Genomic DNA, 22,232 nt, shown 5'->3' with positions numbered 1-22,232 from the left:
AGAGAGTAAAAGGAGCAGACTTCTGGGCATGGTAGGATAGATTCAGGGCATAATGCACAGACAATGGCATGGTAGGGTGCGAGTACAGGGGAGTTAAACCTAGGCAATGAGTGACGATAAGAGAGGCTGCATCTCTGTAAATGCCAGTTAACCTCTCTAGGGTAGGTGGGACGAAATCGTCCCACCTACGTAACAGCCAGTGGAATCCTGTGGCGCGTTATTCAAATACCTTAGAAATGCTATTAATTCAATTTCTCAAACACATGACTATTTTACACCATTTTAAAGACAAGACTCTCGTTAATCTAACCACACTGTCCGATTTCAAAAAGGCTTTACAACGAAAGCAAAACATTAGATTATGTCAGCAGAGTACCCAGCCAGAAATAATCAGACACCCATTTTTCAAGCTGGCATATAATGTCACATAAACCCAAACCACAGCTAAATGCAGCACTAACCTTTGATGATCTTCATCAGATGACACGCCTAGGACATTATGTTATACAATACATGCATGTTTTGTTCAATCAAGTACATATTTATATCAAAAACCAGCTTTTTACATTAGCATGTGACGTTCAGAACTAGCATACCCCCCGCAAACTTCCGGTGAATTTACTAAATTACTCACGATAAACTTTCACAAAAAACACAACAATTATTTTAAGAATTATAGATACAGAACTCCTCTATGCACTCGCTATGTCCGATTTTAAAATAGCTTTTCGGTGAAAGCACATTTTGAATATTCTAAGTAGATAGCCCGGCATCACAGGGCTAGCTATTTAGACACCCACCAAGTTTAGCCCTCACCAAAGTCAGATTTACTATAAGAAAAATTGTATTACCTTTGCTGTTCTTCGTCAGAATGCACTCCCAGGACTTCTACTTCAATAACAAATGTTGGTTTGGTTCAAAATAATCCATAGTTATGTTCAAATATCCTCTGTTTTGTTCGTGCGTTCAAGACACTATTCGAAGGGTAAATAAGGGTTACGCGCCCGACGCGTTTTGTGACAAAGAATTTCTAAATATTCCATTACCGTACTTCGAAGCATGTCAACCGCTGTTTAAAATCAATTTTTATGCGATTTTTCTCATAAAAACGCGATAATATTCCGACCGGGAATCTGTGTTTTAGTACAAAGAGAGAGAAAATAAAAACATGGGGTCGCCTCATGCACGAGCCTCAGTCTGATTGTCCTCTGATAGACCACTTACCAAAGGCGCTAATGTTTTTCAGCCAGGGGCTGGAATTACATCATTCAGCTTTTTCCCGGGTTCTGAGAGCCTATGGGAGCCGTAGGAAGTGTCACGTTACAGCAAAGATCCTAAGTTTTCAATAAACAGAGCCAAGAAGCCCAGGGAATGGTCAGAGAGGGCACTTCCTGTACAGAATCTTCTCAGGTTTTTGCCTGCCATATGAGTTCTGTTATACTCACAGACACCATTCAAACAGTTTTAGAAACTTTAGGGTGTTTTCTATCCAAAGCCAATAATTATATGCATATTCTAGTTTCTGGGCAGTAGTAATAACCAGATTAAATCGGGTACGTTTTTTATCCGGCCGTGTAAATACTCCCCCCTAGCCATAACAGGTTAAACTAGGTGCGGTCTCCGTATGTGTAGGGGGTGGGGCAAGGGAGCTAACCAAGGCATGTAGAACAGGACTAGGGGCTCCGCAGTAAAACAAAACAATGAGAGCTACCCTAAACAACAGTATACAAGGCATATTGACATTAGAAGAAGACATAAAGCAATCACAGGTGTTGATTGGGAGGGCTAAGACAACAACGGGTAAACAGCTAAGACAACAACAATGGGTAAATGGCGATGAATGGGCAGTGAGGGGTCAGTTAACTACGCACAGGGCCTGAGTTTGAGGCTGGGGCCGACAGATAAACAAAATGAAGTACCGTGTTAATGAACAGTCCAGCAGGCAACAGCTGTGTAGCTGAGTGATCATAGGGTCCAGTAAGCAGCAATGGACGAAACATAGAGCCGCTCGGCAGTCGTCACTACGCTAGGCGAGCAGGAGACACAGCGCTCAGAGAGTTAGCGGGCCGGGGCTAGTAGCTGGGTCCTCACCGGCATCAAAAACGCAGAGACCGGTTGAGAGCACATCGGCCAAAATACGTCAGCAGACCAGTCGTGATGGATCAGCGGGGTTCCGTGTCGGCAAAGGGTCCAGGCCAATTGGCAAGAGAGGTATTGAAGTTGGTGTACTTTGTTTGCTAGCCGGGGAATGGGCCTAGCTCGAGGCTAACTGGTGCTTGCTTCTGGACAAGGGGCGCTAGCCACGATAGCCACTCGGTAGCAGCTAGCTAGCTGCGATGATCCGGGGTAATGGTCCAGAGCTTGCGTCAGGAATCCGGTGAAGTAGTGGGGGGAAAAAGGAGTCCGATATGCTCAGGGCTGATATTGCGCTGTGCAGACTGACAGATATTATCCGGACTATCCGGGCTAAAGCGGCTGGTGTCTGTACTAAATAACTAGTAGTTTATTTGTCACATGCGCCAAATACAACAGGTGTAGAACTTACAGTGAAATGCTTACTTACAGGCTCTAACCAATAGTGCAAAAAAAGATGTTAGGTGAACAATAGGTAAGTAAAGAAATAAAACAACAGTAAAAAGACAGGCTATATAGAGTAGCGAGATAATTAGCTGGCTAGCTTCTGATGGAGATTCTGTGCACCGAATACAACAAGTGTAGACCTTACAGTGAAATGCTTACTTACAGGCTCTAACCAATAGTGCAAAAAAAGGTGTTAGGTGAACAATAGGTAAGTAAAGAAATAAAACAACAGTAAAAAGACAGGCTATATAGAGTAGCGAGATAATTAGCTGGCTAGCTTCTGATGGAGATTCTGTGCACCGAATACAACAAGTGTAGACCTTACAGTGAAATGCTTACTTACAGGCTCTAACCAATAGTGCAAAAAAAGGTGTTAGGTGAACAATAGGTAAGTAAAGAAATAAAACAACAGTAAAAAGACAGACTATATACAGTATCGAGATAATTAGCTGGCTAGCTTCTGAAGGCTCTCTTCTGATGGAGATTCCAGTTATAAGGTCTAGAAAAATAGCAGATCTGTAGCATGTTGGGTGAGGCGGGTTGCAGGAAGGTATATTTAATTTGAAAAAGAGATTGAAATGTATACAAAAAAAGAAAAAAGCTGACTATTTACACGTGACAAAAACAAACACGTCTTGCTGCTACGCCATTTGATCTACACACAATACCCCATAATGACCACGTGTAAACATGGTTTCAGAATTGTATTGAAAATGAAATACAGAAATATCCCTTTTACATAAGTATTCACACCAGAGTCAGTACTTTGTATAAGCACCTTTCTGGGTAAGTCTTTAAGAACTTTCCACACCTGGATTGTGCAACATTTAACATTATTCTTTACAAAATTCTTCAAGCACTGTCAAATCGGTTGTTGATCATTGCTAGACAACCATTTTCAGGTCTTGCCATAGATTTCCAAGTAGATTTAAGTCAAAACTGTAACTTGGCCACTCAGGAACATTCACTGTCTTCTTCGTAAACAACTCAAGTGTAGATTTGGCCTTGTGTTTTAGGTTATTGTCCTGCTGAAAGGTGAATTCATCTCCCAGTGTGTAACGATGTGCGCTGAGAGTCAGGACGCAAGTTCAGGGAGTGAGTGTTTTAATAAATAAATGGAACATAATCCAAAACAAGAACACACACACACACACACACACACACACACACACACACACACACACACACACAGAGACAAGAAACAGAAACCATGACGCCTGGGGAAGGAACCAGAGGGAGTGACATATGTAGGGCAGGTAATCAAGGAGATGATGGAGTCCAGGTGAGTGTCATAATGCGCTGATGTGCGTAATGATGGTGACAGGTGTGCGCCATAACGAGCAGCCTGGTGACCTAGAGGCCGGAGAGGGAGCACACGTGACACAGTGTCTGTTGGAAAGCAGACTGAACCAGGTTTTTCTCAAGGATTTTGCTTGTGCTTAGCTCCTTTCCGTTTCTTTTTTTATCTTAAAAAAAAACTCCCCTTAATGATTACAAGCATACCCATAACATGCTTGAACATATGGGGAGTGGTACTAAGTAATGTGTTGTATTGGATTTGTCCCAAACATAACAGTTTGTATTCCCGGACAAAAAGTTAATTGCTTTGCCACATTTTTTTTGCAGTATTACTTTAGTGCCTTTTTGCAAATAGCATGCATGTTTTGGAATATTTGTATTCTGTACAGGCTTCCTTCTTTTCACTCTGTCTATTAGGTTAGTATTGTGGAGTAACTGCAATGTTGTTGATCCATCCTCAGGAGAGAGAAAACTATCACAGCTATTAAACTCTGTAACTGTTTTAACATCACCATTGCCCTCATGGTGTTAATCTCTAAGCGGTTTCTTCCTCTCCGGCAGTTAGGAAGGACGCCTGTATCTTTGTAGTGACTGTATATATTGATACACCATCCAAAGTGTAATTAATAACTTCACCATGCTCAAAGGGATATTCAATGTCTGCTTTTTCTGTTTTACAAATAGCTGCCCTTCTTTGCGAGGCATTGGAAAACCACCCTGGTCTTTGTGGTTGAATCTGTGTTTGAAATTCACTGCTTGACTATGGGAATTTACAGATAATTGTATGTGTGGGTTACAGAGATTAGGTAGTCATTTAAAATGTATGTTAAACACAATTATTGCACACAGAGGGTTAGGGTTGGGTGACATTTGGGCAGACCTACGATATGTTACTCCAAATACTGCAACTTCATTTAACGTATTGATACATCCTAACTGATAAAACGGCACAAGTTTTGATTTGTAAAGTTCAAATATAGTATAGTCTTGACCATCACGATATACCGTCTTGCACTTCACAATATATTTTCAGTCAAATATCACGATATTCGATTTAATCATATCGGTTCAACCCTAGAGTTCGTTCAACTTTATTATGTGACTTGTCAAGCAAATATTTACTCCTGAACTTTAGGCTTGCCATAACAAAGGGGTTGAATACTTATTGGCTCAAGACATTTCAGCTTTTCATTATTGATTAATTTGTAAAAATGTCCAAAAACATAATTCCACTTTGACATTGTGTAGGCCAGTGACAAAAAAAATCTAAATATAATCAATTTTAAATTCAGGCTGTAACAAAACAAAATGTGGAAAAAGTCAAGGGTTTGAATACTTTCTGAAGGCACTCTAAGAGTGTCTGCTTAGTGACCAAAATGTAAATATAAAAATGCATACTTTTATAGGGAATAGTGTGCCATTTGGTCTCCTGCATCTCTTTCAGTCTCCCTCAGGCACACACTGATGGCAGAGCCAAAATGAAGTGAGTCATTCCATGCTGCATTTTGACACATGCTTCAGTAGCTGTCTGTGAGAAAGAAAGACCGATGGAAAGGAGACAATCAATGCAATGTTTTGACACATTCCGCTTCAAACTCTCAAGTATGGCTCGGTAGCCGTCTGTGAGAAAGAAAGACAGATAAACAGAATACTGAAAGGAGTCAGTCAATTCAACATTTTGACAGATGCTGCTGAGTGTGCCAACCATGAAATAAGAAGAGGATGTAGATTAATTTGTTAGTGTTGTCTGGGTAGATCTCACCACCTGCTGTTTTAAACTTCATGGGACAGAGAATCTCCATGCATGGAAGAGAAGGAGGCCTCTAATCTGTTATGTCACTGTTATAATAATGTTATGAAGGCCTTTTGATGGAGAGTTTAAGTGACATGCTACTGAATGTTGGAAGAGAAAGACAGATATATTGAAACATTGAAAGTAGGCAATTTGAAAAGGAGACATTCATTCATATAATGCTTCTAATGATACAGTAAGGCTGGAGAGAACCAAGTGTGAGAAATAAAAAAAAGACAGATATATTTTGAGACATGCCGGTATAAACTTGACAGGGCTGGCAAGCCACCCGTGAGGAAGAAAAGGCTGAGAAACTGAGCTTTGAAAGGATACATGTATGAGGTTAAGTCAGATAGCCAGATGGTAGACATTTGAGGGCAAGCATTCAGTAGATGCAACATTCAGTAGCACGTCACTTACACTCTCCATCAAAGGCCTTCATAACATAATCATAACAGATTACAGAGGCCTCCAACTGTTCTTTCCTAATTTAGTTTCTTCATTCTTCCTAGTTTTTCAAGTTCTGAGGATGTTAGAGCACGAGGAAGACAGCCCACCCAAATCCTAACCTCAATTGTCGGTGTAAAAAGCATAACTTTCCTTGCTTAATGGAACACAGCATACACAGATACCATCTCCGCACAAAAAAACATTAAAATCAAATACCATTTTATTTGTCACATGCGCTGAATACAACAGGTGTAGACCTTACTGTGAAATGCTTACTTACAAACCCTTAACCAACAATGCAGTTCAAGGCTTAGTGTTAATAAAATATTTACTAAATAAATTAAAGTTTAAAAAATGTATACAAAGGAACACAATAAAAAAACAATTAGAACTCAGTCAGATCAAGAATATGAGGGTTCTGAGCTGATTTTCACCCATAATTGAGTTCTTTATTGTGTACAAAATATATATTTTTATTAAAATTGAATTTTTTATTATTAGAAACATTCTCGAGTTTCGGACCTCAATGTCCTCATATGTAGTTACGGCACTGTGCCCAGTATTATTAGTCAGCTTACCCAAAAGGGTTGGATTGGTGAAAGATGAGAAATAAAATATATGTGTGTCAAGCAGAGGCCATGTGGTTGAAGGGTTGACCCTCCTGCCCTTTTCATGCTGTGTTTAAGCAATAATTCTCAGAGCAATTGTTTGACGGGAGTTTCCCTTTCAGTTGCTTCACGTTTAAACATAATATCAGCACAATGAGAACATGGGGCACTGTACTGTTATCTACACTATATATACAAAAGTATGTGGACACCCCTTCAAATGAGTGGATTCGGCTATTTCAGCCTCACCCGTTGCTGACCGGTGCTATTTCAGCCTCACCCGTTGCTGACCGGTGTATAAAATTGAGCACACAGCCATGCAATCTCCATCGAAACACACGCTTCACCATCTGGCAGTCCGACGGACTAATCTGGGTTTGGCGGATGCCAACAGAATGCTACCTGGCCAAATGCATAGTGCCAACTGTAAAGTTTGGTGGAGGAATAATGCTCTCGGGCTGTTTTACATGGTTTGGGCTAAGCACCTTTGTTCCAGTGAAGGGAAATCTTAACACTTACAGCATACAATGACATTCTAGACGATTCTATGCTTTCAACAGTTTGGGAACGGCCCTTTCCTGTTTCAACATGCACAAAGCGAGGTCCATACAGAAATGGTTTGTCGAGATCGGTGTGGAAGAACTTGACTGGCCTGCACAGAACCCTGACCTCAACCCCATCGAACACCTTTGTGATGATTTGGAATGCTGTTAATTAATGGTTAAATAAAAAATAAATAAAACATTTGAACGCAGACTGCGAGCCAGGCCTAATCGCCCAACATCAGTGCCCGACCTCACTAATGCTCTCGTGGCTGAATGGAAGCAAGTCCCCGCAGCAATGCTCCAACATCTAGTGGAAAGCCTTCCCAGAAGAGTGGAGGCTTTTCTAGCAGCAAAGGAGGCACCAACTCTATATTAATGCCCATGATTTTGGAATGAGGTGTTCGACGAGCAGGTGTTGACATACTTTTGGTCATGTAGTGTATGTTCGCCTCACCTTTTATTTCTCACGCATATCTTTGCTTGCTGCAGCACAGGCCAGGGGTTGATTAAGCAAGGCTTTGTTGTTTGGGTTTGTTTTTATCCCCCTAGAGTCGATTGGCGCACTGGTGTGTCAATATAAGTTGCATAAAGAAATCCCCATCAAAATGTGTCAGTTTAAGCTAGAGATATCAGTTTTTTAGCATTGGATGCGTCCACCGCATACGCCAGTGTTGCACTTCCACATCTGCGGTGACGGGTGGCAGAGCAAGAGCGGTGTTTGTCTGACCATGAGGCATCCCGAAACGTCTATCGTCTTATGAACACGATGGTGTTCCCCGTTTTGCTTTTACGACCCCCATAAGTGTCATGGGACTCTTCTGAAGGTAACCGATCCCGGTTAAATATATATATATATATACATACATACATACATACATACATACATACATACATACATACATACATACAGTGCCTTCGGAAAGTATTCAGACCCCTTGACTTTTTCCACATTTTGTTACGTCACAGCCTTATTCTAAAATGTATTAGATTGTTGTTGTTTTTCTAAACCTACACACAATACCCCCTAATGACAAATTAAAAACAGGTTTCTAGAAAGTTTTGCTAACTTATATGAAATAAAAATAAACTGAAATATCACATTGACATAAGTATTCTGACCCTTTACTCAGTACTTTGTTGAAGCACCTTTGGCAGCGATTACAGCATCGAGTCTTCTTGGGTATGACGCTACAAGCTTGGCACCCCTGTATTTGGCGAGTTTCTCCCGTTCTTCTCTGCAGATCCTCTCAAGCTCTGTCAGGTTGGATGGTGCACAGCTATTTTCAGGTCTCTCCAGAAATGTTTGATCAGATTCAAGTTAGTGCTCTGGCTGAGCCACTCAAGGACATCCAGAGACTTGTCCTAAAGCCACTCCTGCGTTGTCTTGGCTGTGTGCTTAGGGTCCAGGTCTAAAACCTTAGGGTCTAAAACCTTAGGGTCCAGGTTTTAGGGTCGTTCTCCTGTCTGAGGTCCTGAGCTCTCTGGAGCAGGTTTTCATTAAGGATCTCTCTGTACTTTGCTCCGTTCATCTTTCCCTCGATCCTGACTAGTCTCCCAGTCCCTGCCGCTGAAAGACATCCCCAAAGCATGATGCTGCCACCACCATGCTTCACCGTAGGGATGGTGCCAGGTTTCCTCCAGACGTGACGCTTGGCATTCAGGCCAAAGAGTTCAATCTTGGTTTCATCAGACCAGATGACCTTGTTTCTCATGGTCTGAGAGTCTCCAAGCGCGCTGTCATGTGCCTTTTACTGAGGAGTGGGTTCAGTCTGGTCACTCTACTATAAATGCCTGCTTGGGGAAGTGCTGCAGAGATTGTTGTCCTTCTGGAAGGTTCTCCCATCACAGAGGAACTCTAGAGCTCTGTCAGTGACCATTTGGGTTCTTGGTCACCTCCCTGACCAAAGCCCTTCTCCCCCGATTGCTCATTTTGGCCGGATGGGATGGCGAATCACTGCATAATGCTGTGGTAGCCATACTGGTTAAGCGTGTCTTAAATTCTAAATATATCACTGACAGTGTCAACAGCAAAGCACCATCACACCTCCTTCTCCATTCCTCATGTTGGGAACTACACATGTGGAGATCATCTGTTCACCTACTCTGCATCTCACAAAGACACAGCGGTTGGAACCAAAAATCCCAAATTGGCCTCATCAGACCAAAGGACAGATTTCCACCGGTCTAATGTCCATTGCTCGTGTTTCTTGGCCCAAGCAAATCTCTTCTTATTGGTGTCCTTTAGTAGTGGTTTCTTTGTAGCAATTCAACCATGACGGCCTGATTCACACAGTCTCCTCTCAATAGTTGATGTTGAGATGTGTCTGTTACTGCAATTTCTGAAACTGGTAACTCTAATGAACTTATCATCTGCACTGCAGCAGAGGTAACTCTGGGTCTTCCTTTCCTGTGGCAGTCCTCTTGAGAGCCAGTTTCATCATAGTGCTTCATGGTTTTTGCGACTGCACTTGAACATTCAAAGTTCTTGACATTTTTAAGACCTTCATGTCTTAAAGTAATGATGGACTTTCTATTGCAAGGCCATCAGATTGTTAAACAGCCACCACTAGCACAGAGAGGCGGCTGCCTGCCTACAGACTTGATATAATTTGTCACTTTAATAAATGGAACACTAGTCACTTTAATAATGCCTCTAAGAATGTTTACATATCTCGCATTACTCATCTCATATGTACACTACTGTTTAAAAGTTTGGGGTCACTTAGAAATGTCCTGGTTTTTGAAAAGCTCATTTTTTTGTCTATTAAAATAACATCAAATTGATCAGAAATACAGTGTAGACATTGTTAATGTTGTAAATGACTATTGTAGCCGGAAACGACAGATTTTTATGGAATATCTACATAGGCGTACAGAGGCCCATTATCAGCAACCGTCTCTGTGTTCCAATGGCGCGTTGTGTTAGCTAATCCAAGTTTATAATTTTAAAAGGCTACAGTGAAGAGGCGACTCCGGGATGCTGGCCTTCTAGGCAGAGGTGCCAATAAAAAGTAATATCTCGGATTGGCCAATAAAAATAAAATATTAAGATGGGCAAAAGAACACAGACACTGGACAGAGGAACTCTGCCTAGAAGGCCAGCATCCCAGAGTCGCCTCTTCACTGTTGACGTTGAGACTGGTGTTTTGCAGGTACTATTTAATGAAGCTGCCAGTTGAGGACTTGTGAGGCATGTTTCTCAAAATAGACACTCTAATGTACTTGTCCTCTTGCTCAGTTGTGCACCAGGGCCTCCCACTCCTCTTTCTTTTCTGGTTTGAGACAGTTTGCGATGTTCTGTGAAGGGAGTAGTACACAGCGTTGTACCTGATCTTCAGTTTCTTGGCAATTTCTTGCATGGAATAGCATTCATTTCTCAGAACAAGACTTGAGTTTCAGAAGGAAGGTCTTTGTTTCTGGCCATTTTGCTGATGGCCCACAAATGCTGATGCTCAACAAGTCTAAAGAAGGCCAGTTTTATTGCTTCTTTAATCAGCATAACAGTTTTCAGCTGTGCTAACATAATTGCAAAAGGGTTTTCTAACGATCAGTTAGCCTTTTAAAATGATAAACTTGGATTAGCTAACACAACGTGCCATTGGAACACAGGAGTGATGGTTGCTGATAATGGGCCTCTGTACACCGATGTAGATTAACAATGTCTACACTGTATTTCTGATCAATTTGATGTTATTTTAATGGACAAAAAAATGTGCTTTTCTTTCAAGAACAAGGACATTTCTAAGTGACCCCAAACTTCTGAACGGTAGTGTATATACTGTATCCTTCACTATCTATTGCATGTTAGCCGCTCTGTCACTGCTCATCCATATGTATTATACTTATATATTCTCATTCCTTTACTAGATTGTGTTTATTAGGTTTTGTTGTGGAATTGTTAGATATTACCTGTTAGATACTGCTGCACTGTCGGATCTAGAAGCATAAGCATTTCGCTACACTAGCGATAACATCTGCTAACCATGTGTATGTGACCAATACAATTTGATTTGACTTGACCGTTGTTTCTCTTTGCTTATTTGAGCTGTTCTTGCCATAATATGGACTTTTACCAATAGGGTTATCTTCTGTATACCACCCCTACCTTGTCACAACACAACTGATTGGCTCAAACGCATTAAGAAGGAAAGAAATTCCACAAAATAACTTTTACCAAGGCACACCTGTTAATTGAAATGCATTCCAGGTGACTACCTAATAAAGCTGGCTGAGAGAATGCCAAGAGTGTGTAAAGCTGTCATCAAGGCAAAGGGTGGCTACTTTGAAGTATCTCAAATATTACATTTATTTTGATTTGTTTATAACTGTTTAGTAAAAATAAAGAAAAACCTTGGAATGAGTAGATGTCATGGTACTGTATATATATCTTTCCAGATTTTTTTATATCCCAAACTGACCTTTCTATCTCCCTTATTTTCTACCCCCCCCTCTCTCTCTCTCGTTCTATGAGAGGGGTGACAGACTGACTGAAGGTTGGGGGAGAAGTATGAGAGAGAAGGCACCATTGTTTGGAAGCATCTTCCCCACTTCTGCTTTCATGTTCCGTGCAAGCACAAGTGGTTTGTGGCCGTCTGTCTTTCATATGGGTCAGAGAGCACGTGAACATCAGGGTTAACAGCACACAGCACATTTCCTCTCTATTCTTTTACTATCTTTTGGTTCACCTCTCAAAACTGTCCATGACACTAATTCACCTTATTTTCATGCCAATTGATAGAATCTAGAGAGAAAATGCACATCCATTTTTTATGAAAGATTTAATTGATTGATGTACAAAAACCTCAGCTGCCAAAACTGCTGACGGTTCCGCTTTTTTGCTTTGTCAGGACTAGAGGAAGACCAGAAATGCAGTGCAACATAAAAAAAGAACCCAAAGTAAAAGGAGAACATTGACATACATTTGACCTGAAATAAGACTACTTACTGTGTTCTGACTTTACAGATAACCCCTCTTCCTCACCCATTCTCCTCCCTCACCCCTCCAGCCTCACCCCTCCTCCATCCTTATTCCTGCAGTAGGGCTGTGGCGGTCACAAAATTTTGTCAGCCGGTGATTGTCAAGCAAATAACTGCCGGTGTCACGGTAATTGGGCATTAATTAACATAAACACATTTAGCATCTTTTGGCTTCAACACATAGCCAACAAGCCACTGATGCAGACCATTGGGACATCTACATTTTAAAAAGTCTAATAAATCCATGTAATATAGCTTACACCTTCACAATAAATCCATTATTTATTTTAGACAGGTCTAAAGAACATGATATGAAGAAAATGTAGTCCATTTCAGAAGAACAAAATAGCATACTCTAAGTTGTCCTTATGTTAGGTCCTGATCTGGCTATACCATATGGCTGTGGACTACACTAGTTCATTTAGCAGACAAGATTTGCTTAGAATTCTGTGGCATTATTTTATATTATTAAGAATACAATTGAACAAAGCTGAATAAAATATAAATATTTTCTCCAAACGATTAGAGGGAGTGTGCAAATGTGGCTATTCTGTGTTGAGCAGTTAACAAATAAATAGATACTCCTATATTCTTAATTTAGAGTTATTAATGTAACTTTAGTTATTCTACAAACATTGGGCTATATGTTTAGATTTTTAACCTTTTCATACTTGAGTTCCAAATATCTCTAACGGTCGCCCCAGCCTGAGTTGTTTTATGCACATGATGTCAGAATGCACTCACTGTTCCAAAATGGGATTATTACGCAACAGGACAGTTAACACACGCTGCCTGCTAATTATCTATAGGCTATGTTTCAACTTGTCAATTTCAAATTATTTTCTAAGAAGTATTTTCAAGCAACAGTTTGAATTGAGGTGTATTCAGCCTCCTCATTAATTCACATAGAAGTAGGCCATTTTAGCATTATGGACAATTTAAGTTTGAGGCTTTACTGAGCCGGACAAACTTCTCTCTTCGAGGAGAGCCCAAGCACTTCCCCAATGTTTGAGCAGATCAAGTATGCAGATATTTGCGCAGTCTTGCATGAATTGGAACATTTTCTGGCTGGCACTCGCATTGTCTTGTTGTTTTCCTTACAAATAATAACTTTGTGCGTTCCTATCAAAGTAAGTTCATTATTTTCTGTATATCGTGTTGTTTCTACTGTAGGCGCATACAGTAATGTATGTATGGAGCATAATGTATTTACAGTTTTATTCACATGTTTTCAAGTACTGGTGACAAATAATGCATTCCAATTATTGCATAGATTGTAATGGACACATATGATGTGTGTAAAATACTTTTTTAAAGTTTGTACTGATTATAATGAGCTAATGCTAAGCTATTTGCCAGCTATGTGTATGTGTGGCACCATGTTTGTTGACATTTATACAATGCATTCTGGGTGTCACGTCAACATCTGTCAGACCTGTGTGTACAAGCTGTACACACTTCATCAGTATCTCATTCACAATTTGACAAGCACTTGATGTTATAATGAGGTGAAGGAATGGTTCACTCATCTTTTGGGTAAACTTCCGGAAGTGAATGAAGGGAAATGAATGATCGTAGACGACACACCCTCTTCAACATGCATACTATAACAGACCAAACTCATCTTGTCTTTGGTTGATGCGAAAAAACAAACATGGTGGCGCACAAACTACCTATCGTCGGATTACTTTAGATTTCTAGAAAGTGTTTTACTCAATTATTTCGATCAATGGTGAGCTCACCCGTGATGTGATTAATTATAAATAGTAATATCTATTAGCTAATTCATATTGTACTTTCTGTCAGCCGAGAGTTCTAAAAATATGATTGATTGTGTTACGTCAATCTTTCCTCGGTTAGCTTTAGGACAAATGTAGCCTACATTTTCCTGTTTGGATGATTGTGTTATGCTGTAACTACTTCTGTGAATGTCTGAACAGTGCATCCAAAAATAAACTGGTCACATTCGGGACATAACTTTGTAAGGACTGTGTTTGTGCAAAATGTTTCTGTAAAAAAACAGTGTGGCCGTCTCAAATGCTATTTGTTGCATCAATCAAAACTAGACATTCTAAATAAGCGTTCTAATCACACCCGTTTGAGCGTACACACCGGTTTGAGTGTAAGCTGCAGGGACCACTGTAGAATGTTTGTTGGTACATGTGAAAAGGTTAATACATTGTAAGGTTGCCTGATGCAACTCTAATGAGGATTTGAAAAAAGTAAATTGAAAGGCATGAGCTCTGCTTTGTTTTTTGCTCAGGCTGTACACACTTCATCAGTCTCTCATTCACAATTTGACAAGCAATTGATAATGCCTCGAATTTCCCGGCGGCATCTCCTTTGTGTGGCCGTAATGCTCCTTAAAAAAATCCATGCCTTTTGCGGCTAGTGACTGTTGTGCGATTGGGCTAAATATAATAATTATAATTCCCTTCTCCCTGAGTTCTGTGTGCTCCGAAGCACCTCTCACTCACATGGCTCTCCATCATGTGATTGGGTCTTTCTCACAGGCTTCCGATGTGTAAATTGAAGATATTGGAAGAACTGTCCACATTTTACTTTTTGTATATTAGGCTATTTCTTCGCATTATAAGCACAGCAATGTGCACAAGGGAGTAGGCTATAAGCACAAATGTTCCAATAGCTCGAAAACACCATTATCAAAAGTGACCCCAACTGCAATTATGCATGTAATGCTTTTATTGTAAATATGCATTTTGATGGTGAAAATGTTATTCCACAAACTTGAAACTCATGCGCTGTTTATGTATGCCAGTTAGGCTCTACACCCCATGTAAAGGGGATTAATGTGCTTAATTTTGAGAAGTTATTTGGCCACCTTACTTATAATACAAACCCTATCAAAACATATACAGTGGGGGAAAAAAGTATTTGATCCCCTGCTGATTTTGTACGTTTGCCCACTGACAAAGAAAGGATCAGTCTATAATTTTAATTGTAAGTTTATTTGAACAGTGAGAGACAGAATAACAACAAAAATATGCAGAAAAACATATGTCAGAAATGTTATGAATTGATTTGCATTTTAATGAGGGAAATAAGTATTTGACCCCCTCTCAATCAGAAAGATTTCTGGCTCCCAGGTGTCTTTTATGGAGGTAACGAGCTGAGATTAGGAGCACACTCTTAAAGGGAGTGCTCCTAACTGCAGCTTGTTACCTGTAAAAAAGACACCTGTCCACAGAAGCAATCAATCAGATTCCAAACTCTCCACCATGGCCAAGACCAAAGAGCTCTCCAAGGATGTCAGGGACATATACATATACAAGGCTGGAATGGGCTTCAAGACCATCACCAAGCAGCTTGGTGAGAAGGTGACAACATTTGGTGCGATTATTCGCAAATGGAAGAAACTGTCAATATCCCTCGGCCTGGGGCTCCATGCAAGATCTCACCTCGTGGAGTTGCAATGATCATGAGAAAGATTGAGGAATCAGCCCAGAACTACACGGGAGGATCTTGTCAATGATCTCAAGGCAGCTGGGACCATGGTCACCAAGAAAACAATTGGTAACACACTACGCCGTGAAGGACTGAAGTCCTGCAGCGCCCGCAAGGTCCCCCTGCTCAAGAATACATATACATGCCCGTCTGAAGTCTGCCAATGAACATCTGAATGACTCAGAGGACAACTGGTGAAAGTGTTGTGGTCAGATGAGACCAAAATGGAGCTCTTTGACATCACTCAACTCACCGTGTTTGGAGGAGGAGGAATGCCGCCTATGACCCCAAGAACACCATCTCCACCGTCAAACATGGAGGTGGAAACATTATGCTTTGGGGGTGTTTTTCTGCTAAGGGGACAGGACAACTTCACCGCATCAAAGGACGGGGCCATGTACCGTCAAATCTTGGGTGAGAACCTCCTTCCCTCAGCCAGGGCATTGAAAATGGGTCGTGGATAGCTATTCCAGCATGACAATGACCCAAAACACACAGCCAAGGCAACAAAGGAGTGGCTCAAGAAGAAGAACATTAAGGTCCTGGAGTGGCCTAGCCAGTCTCTAGACCTTAATCCCAAAGAAAATCTGTGGAGGGAGCTGAAGGTTCAAGTTGCCAAACGTCAGCCTCGAAACCTTAATGACTTGGAGAAGATCTGCAAAGAGGAGTGGGACAAAATCCCTCCTGAGATGAGTGCAAACCTGGTGGCCAACTACAAGAAACGTCTGACCTCTGTGATTGCCAACAAGGGTTTTGCCACCAAGTACTAAGTCATGTTTTGCAGAGGGGTCAAATACTTATTTCCCTCATTAAAATGCAAATCATTTTATAACATTTTTTAAATGCGTTTTTCTGGATTTTTTTGTTGTTATTCTGTCTCTCACTGTTCAAATAAACCTATTAAAATTATAGACTGATCATTTCTTTGTAAGTGGGCAAACGTACAAAATCAGCAGGGGATCAAATACTTTTTCCCCCACTGTAGGCCTATGGGCTAGTCTACATGAGGTGTGACAGTATGATTAGAAAAAGTCGCAAAAAAGGCATTGTTTCTTGGCTTGCGCTGGGCATCATTCACAAGTGATAATGTATAATTCACAAGCGATAGGCTAATATTGTCACCATCAGACTATTATTGATTTAATCTTGCATTTATTTATTTATCTATATATATATATATATATATATATATATATACTAAATAATAGTTGTAATTGGTTTTCAAATCAAATTAAACTTCATTTGTCACATGCGCCAAATACAACAAGTGTAGACTTTAAATGCTTACTTACAATGCTTAAATGCTTACTTACAAGCAGTTAACCAAAAGTGCAGTTCAAGAAGAGTTAAGAAAATATTTACCAAGTAGACTAAAATAAAAAGTAATCATAAAAAGTAACACAATAAGAATAACAATAACGAGCCTATATACATGGGGCACAGGTACCAAGTCAGTGTGCGGGCGTACAGGTTAGTTGAGGTAATTTGTACATGTAGTGACAATGCATAGAAGTGAAGTGACTATGCATAGATAATTAACAGCGAGTAGCAGCAGTGTACAAAAGGGAGGAGGGGGGGCTTATGGCTTGGGGGTAGAAGCTTTTGGTCCTAGATTTGGCACTCTGGTACCGCTTGCAGTGCGGTAGCAGAGAAAACAGTCTATAACTTGGGTGACTGGAGTCTCTGACAATTTTATGGGCTTTCCTCTGACACCGCATATTATATAGGTCCTGAATGGCAGGAAGCTTGGCCCCAGTGATGTACTGGGCCGTTTGCACCACCCTCTGTAGCGCCTTACGGTCAGATGCCGAGCAGATGCCATACCAGGCGGTGATGCAACCGGTCAGGATGTTCTCGATGGTGCAGCTGTAGAACCTTTTGAGGATCTGGGGACCCTCAAACTGAAACTCTCAACCCGCTCCACTACAGCCCGTCAATATTAATGGGGGCCTGTTCGGCCCGCCTTTTCCTGTAGTCCGCAATCGGCTCCTTTGTCTTGCTCACATTGAGGGAGAGGTTGTTGTCCTGGCACCACACTGCCAGTTCTCTGACCTCCTCCCTATAGGCCGTCTCATCGTTGTCGGTGATCAGGCCTACCACTGTTGTGTCGTCAGCACACTTAATGATGGTGTTGGAGTCATGTTTGGCCACGCAGTTGTGGGTGAACAGGGAATACAGGGGGGGACTAAGTACACACCCCCGAGGGCCCCAGTGTTAAGGATCAGCGTGGCAGACGTGTTGTTGCCTACTCTTACCACCTGGGGGTGGCCTGTCAGGAAGTCCAGGATCCAGTTACAGAGGGAGGTGTTTAGTCCCAGAGTCCTTAGCTTAGTGATGAGCTTCGTGGGCACTATGGTGTTAAACGCTGAGCTGTAGTCAATGAACAGCATTCTCACATAGGTGTTCCTTTTGTCCAAGTGAGAAAGGGCAGTGTGGAGTGCGATTGAGATTGCGTCAACTGTGTATCTGTTGGGGCGGTATGCGAATTGGAGTCGGTCTAGGGTGTCCGGGAGGATGCTGTTGATGTGAGCCTTTCGAAGCACTTCATGGGTACCAATGTGAGTGACACGGGGCGGTAATAATTTATGCAGGTTACCTTCGCTTCCGTATCGTTGTTCAGCCACATCTTGGTGAAACATAAGATGTTATAGTTTTTAATGTCCCGTTGGTAGGATAATCTTAATCGTAGGTCACCAATTTTATTTCCCAATGATTGCACGTTAGCAAGTGGAATGGATGGCAGTGAAAGTTTACTCGCTCGCCTATGGATTCTCAGAAGGCTGCCCGATCTGTGGCCCCTTTTTCTGCGTCTTTTCTTCACGCAAATGGCGGGGGTCTGGGCCTGCTCCAGTGAAAGCAGGATATCCTCGGACTCGTTAAAGGAAAAAGTTTCTTCCAGTCCACGGTGAGTAATCGCTGTTCTGATTTCCAGAAGTTATTTTCGGTCCTAAGAGACGGTAGCAGCAACATTATGTACACAGTAAGTAACAAAAATAAGTTAGGCCAAAAAACTAACAAAATAGCACAATAGCACACCCATCAGATTATTCTTGATTTAATCTTGCCTTAGATATAATAAATGTGTGAAATTTGTTTTGATTTAGAATGTTCCATTATCATACACCTGTTTCCAAACAGGCAGGGTAAAAAATACATGTCATCTATGCACTTAAATAGCGAACGGGAGACACTTTGCCCGTGGTTAATTTTCATGCCAGCCAGGTAGCCAATACTCCTGTTGTAAAGAGAAGTAATGTGCTTAATATTAGTAAAGTTGAGAAATAAATATGGTAGGCCTAGAAAGCTGATGGGATCCTCCTCTTTTTAATAGATGCCATCACCCTGTTTACTCAAGCAATTGCATAGCCCATAGAAATGTTGCGCAACATGAGCTCATGGCCTCATGAAGTGTTTGATTTTCGATAACATTTGCATTGATGTCAGAGTGATTAGAGGGACAGTAGAGTGCTGAATTCCAGGCAGTTAGAAAGTTTGGTAGGCTACTAATGACCATCAGCAGCATCAGAGCTTGGAGAAGCCTAATTACCATGACTACACGGTTACGTGGAATTTGACTGCCTTCATGACTTGTGACTGCAGGTGTTGTGGTTATACGGTCACCTAACAGCCCTACCCTGCAGTTGCCCTCACCCCCTCTTCCCTCACCTCTGCAGTTTAGATTTTGACCCCTGCAAATGTATGACACTACACAAGATTCACATCAAAATATGACCACATGACCTTTGACCTGTAGGAAGTGTTTACCAGTTATCAGTGAGCCATAGAAGAACAGAGAGTGAGAAGAGGGCACTTCAGACAAGGAGGCTATACACACAGTGCAGGCTCTGTTGTAACGTTATACTAGATTGACTACATTGCTGTTGGACTGTGCAGAATCACTGATCTACAAATGACTTTCCATACCAAATAACTACTCATTATGTGATAAAGATTAGCAATTATGTGCTTTGCCTTGCTTAAACTGATCGCTTCCAATGTGATGTTATTGTTCAGGAGAGTCGTTATTATTCAGCCAAAGAATGGCCCTACATTTGTTGATCTTCTCTCGGAATTCTGTTGTTTAGAGGAATTCCTTATTCCCAGTTCCTTGTAGTAGAATGTCATGATGATACTTGTACCTGACTTGCCTTTCTTAATTCCCCCAGAAGGGATGAATAACGTTTCATTGAAATTACTTCCAATCGTCTGCTTTTGCTAGGATTATGTTGAATTTTGAACGCTGTAAGTCCAAATCTGTCTTCACAACAACTGATTGATTACTGTGTTACAAACTGTGAACTCACTCACTCACTCACCTACCCACTCACTCACTCACTCACTCACTCACTCACCCACTCACCCATTGGCTGCATTCCAATACCTTTCTCCAGAAGTGTTCAGTCGTTCACTCCCCCTGCATTTAAAAGCATTGGATTGGTGCAGGCATGGCTGGAAAAAGTTTCCACCTTATTCCTTACACCAGTCTATGGGAGAATCTCCCCATTCCTTTTAAATCCACGAGGGGGAGTGTACAGTACAGACGCACACTTCGGGACAAGGGTGGAAAATCAGATATAGCCAATCACTCACTCACTCAAGAGGGGCTGCTATAGCTTCTCCTGCTCATTCACTCATTCACTTGGGTTTTATGTTGTGTTCCAGGTGAAGAGCGAGGGCCCAAAACTGGTGCCCTTCTTCAAGTCTACCTGTGTCTACTTCGTCCTGTGGCTACCAACCTCAAGCCCTTCTTGGTTCAGCGCCCTCATCAAGTGTCTACCCATCTTCTGCCTGTGGCTCTTCATGCTGGCCCACGGCTTCAGCTTCTTAGGTGCCCACTCCAGTGCCCGCAAGATCCTGGCCGGTCTCATCTTCTCTAGCCTGGGAGATGCCTTTCTCATCTGGCAGGAGGATGGCTACTTTAGCCATGGTGAGTGATACTGTTGGCACTCCTGCCTGACTAGATTTCAGACACCTGCCAGATCTCACAACCCCTGGATAGGTGTTCAACTTACCAGCTAACCACATCATATGATAAAGCAATATGCCCGACTGCCGTCCAGTCGGCACACAACCATTGGTTGATCATGCAAGTAGCCAATAAGCGAACGGCCGCTAGGGGGCCCTGAGCAAAAAAAAAAAAAAATGACTGTAATTAATCAATATCTGACAAGACACAATTTTCCAGCAGCAACCAGGAACAGACTGACCATACAACATAAACATCTAAAACTGGATATGGACCTACATAGCAGAAACTCACCGGAGGCGATGGGGGAAGTTGAGAGGGACGGTTGAGACAGCCGAATGGGTATCTGACATTATGACACCCTACTAGTCACACCACGTCAATTCAACGTGGACAATTTGGTCATATTTGGTTGAGCTGTTGATCAATGTTATCACTATGCTTTCAACCATCTTAAAGCACAACCAAATTCCAATGGAAAAACAATGTCAGATTTTTGTTTATTTATACAACTGTGCTTCATCTAATAGCACAACCAAATGGCCTGAATTGCTGTCCTTAACATGCACACTTTCTATGAATACATAATAACTTTATAGTAAGTGTAACCCCAAAATGTGGCCACTCATTTTAGGGTTGAATAAATACTGTTATATTAATTTTGTAAGGTAAACTTCACTTTATTGAAGTAATATTGAATTGTGTTTTCAACATTTGAAGGAGATGTATTTACTGCTTAGATAGCTCCATCTGTGCCACTGGCTTAGTCCTATTCTTTAACTTTGATTTCTGGTTGTGTTGGAGACGTGAATCCAACATTTAATTGGTAAACAAGTTAATAGGCTATTTACTGCAATAAAATGTTGTATTGAAATGTGTTTCGTTTTCAACACAACCAAATATCAGCATTGAAAGGAGATGTATCGACTACTTGGATAGTTCCGTTTGTGACACTGGCTTAGTCCAATTCTTTAAGTTAGATTTTTGGTTCAGATGGAGACGTCAACACAACATATCAATTACTAAAGGGATACTTTGGGATTTTGGCAATCGTGGATACCATTTTTATGTCTGCGTGCAGATTGAAGGAAGTTGGTAGCTAGTGCATTATAGCATTAGGATAATGACTGGAAGTCTATAGTATCTGCTAGCATGCAATACCTTGCTATGTATGGATAGTATGCATCCCCTTCCCCTCAAGAATGGTCTACCATATAGCCAGTTATGCAGGGTTAAACGAATCTGTGGCCACCAGACAGATTTTGACAGCAATGCTAAAAAATGATATATAAATTCAAAATGAGAGGCTGCAATAATGAAAATATCTCAAAAACCAAGAGAGCAATTACTAAAAACTCAACCAAAGAAGAAAAACAACGCAGTCTTTTGCACTAAGTACACCAAGGGATCGGAGAAAATGAAAGCAATCCTGAAAAAGCACTGGCATGTTCTGCAATCATCGCACACCTCTTCAAGGAACCCCCATTGGTGGTCTATAAGCGTGGTCGCAATATTGGAGATAGCTTGGTGAGATCTGACCTTCCCACTCA

At 41.3% G+C, this 22,232-nt stretch overlaps 1 protein-coding gene across 1 annotated transcript in view; it reads left to right on the top strand.

Annotated features, from left to right (window-relative positions):
• The window catches only part of tmem86a (transmembrane protein 86A), a 53,197-nt gene that overhangs the window by 12,015 nt on the left and 18,950 nt on the right, over positions 1 to 22,232 (top strand). Inside the window, exon 2 of the mRNA XM_029758486.1 lies at positions 20,379 to 20,643. Coding sequence (XP_029614346.1) covers positions 20,379 to 20,643 — 265 coding nt within the window. The remainder of the gene's footprint in view (positions 1 to 20,378; positions 20,644 to 22,232) is intronic.

The sequence above is a fragment of the Salmo trutta genome, chromosome 7 (assembly GCF_901001165.1).
Source record: "Salmo trutta chromosome 7, fSalTru1.1, whole genome shotgun sequence".
NCBI classification, from domain to species: domain Eukaryota; kingdom Metazoa; phylum Chordata; class Actinopteri; order Salmoniformes; family Salmonidae; genus Salmo; species Salmo trutta.
This window is presented reverse-complemented; position numbering and strand designations above follow the sequence as displayed.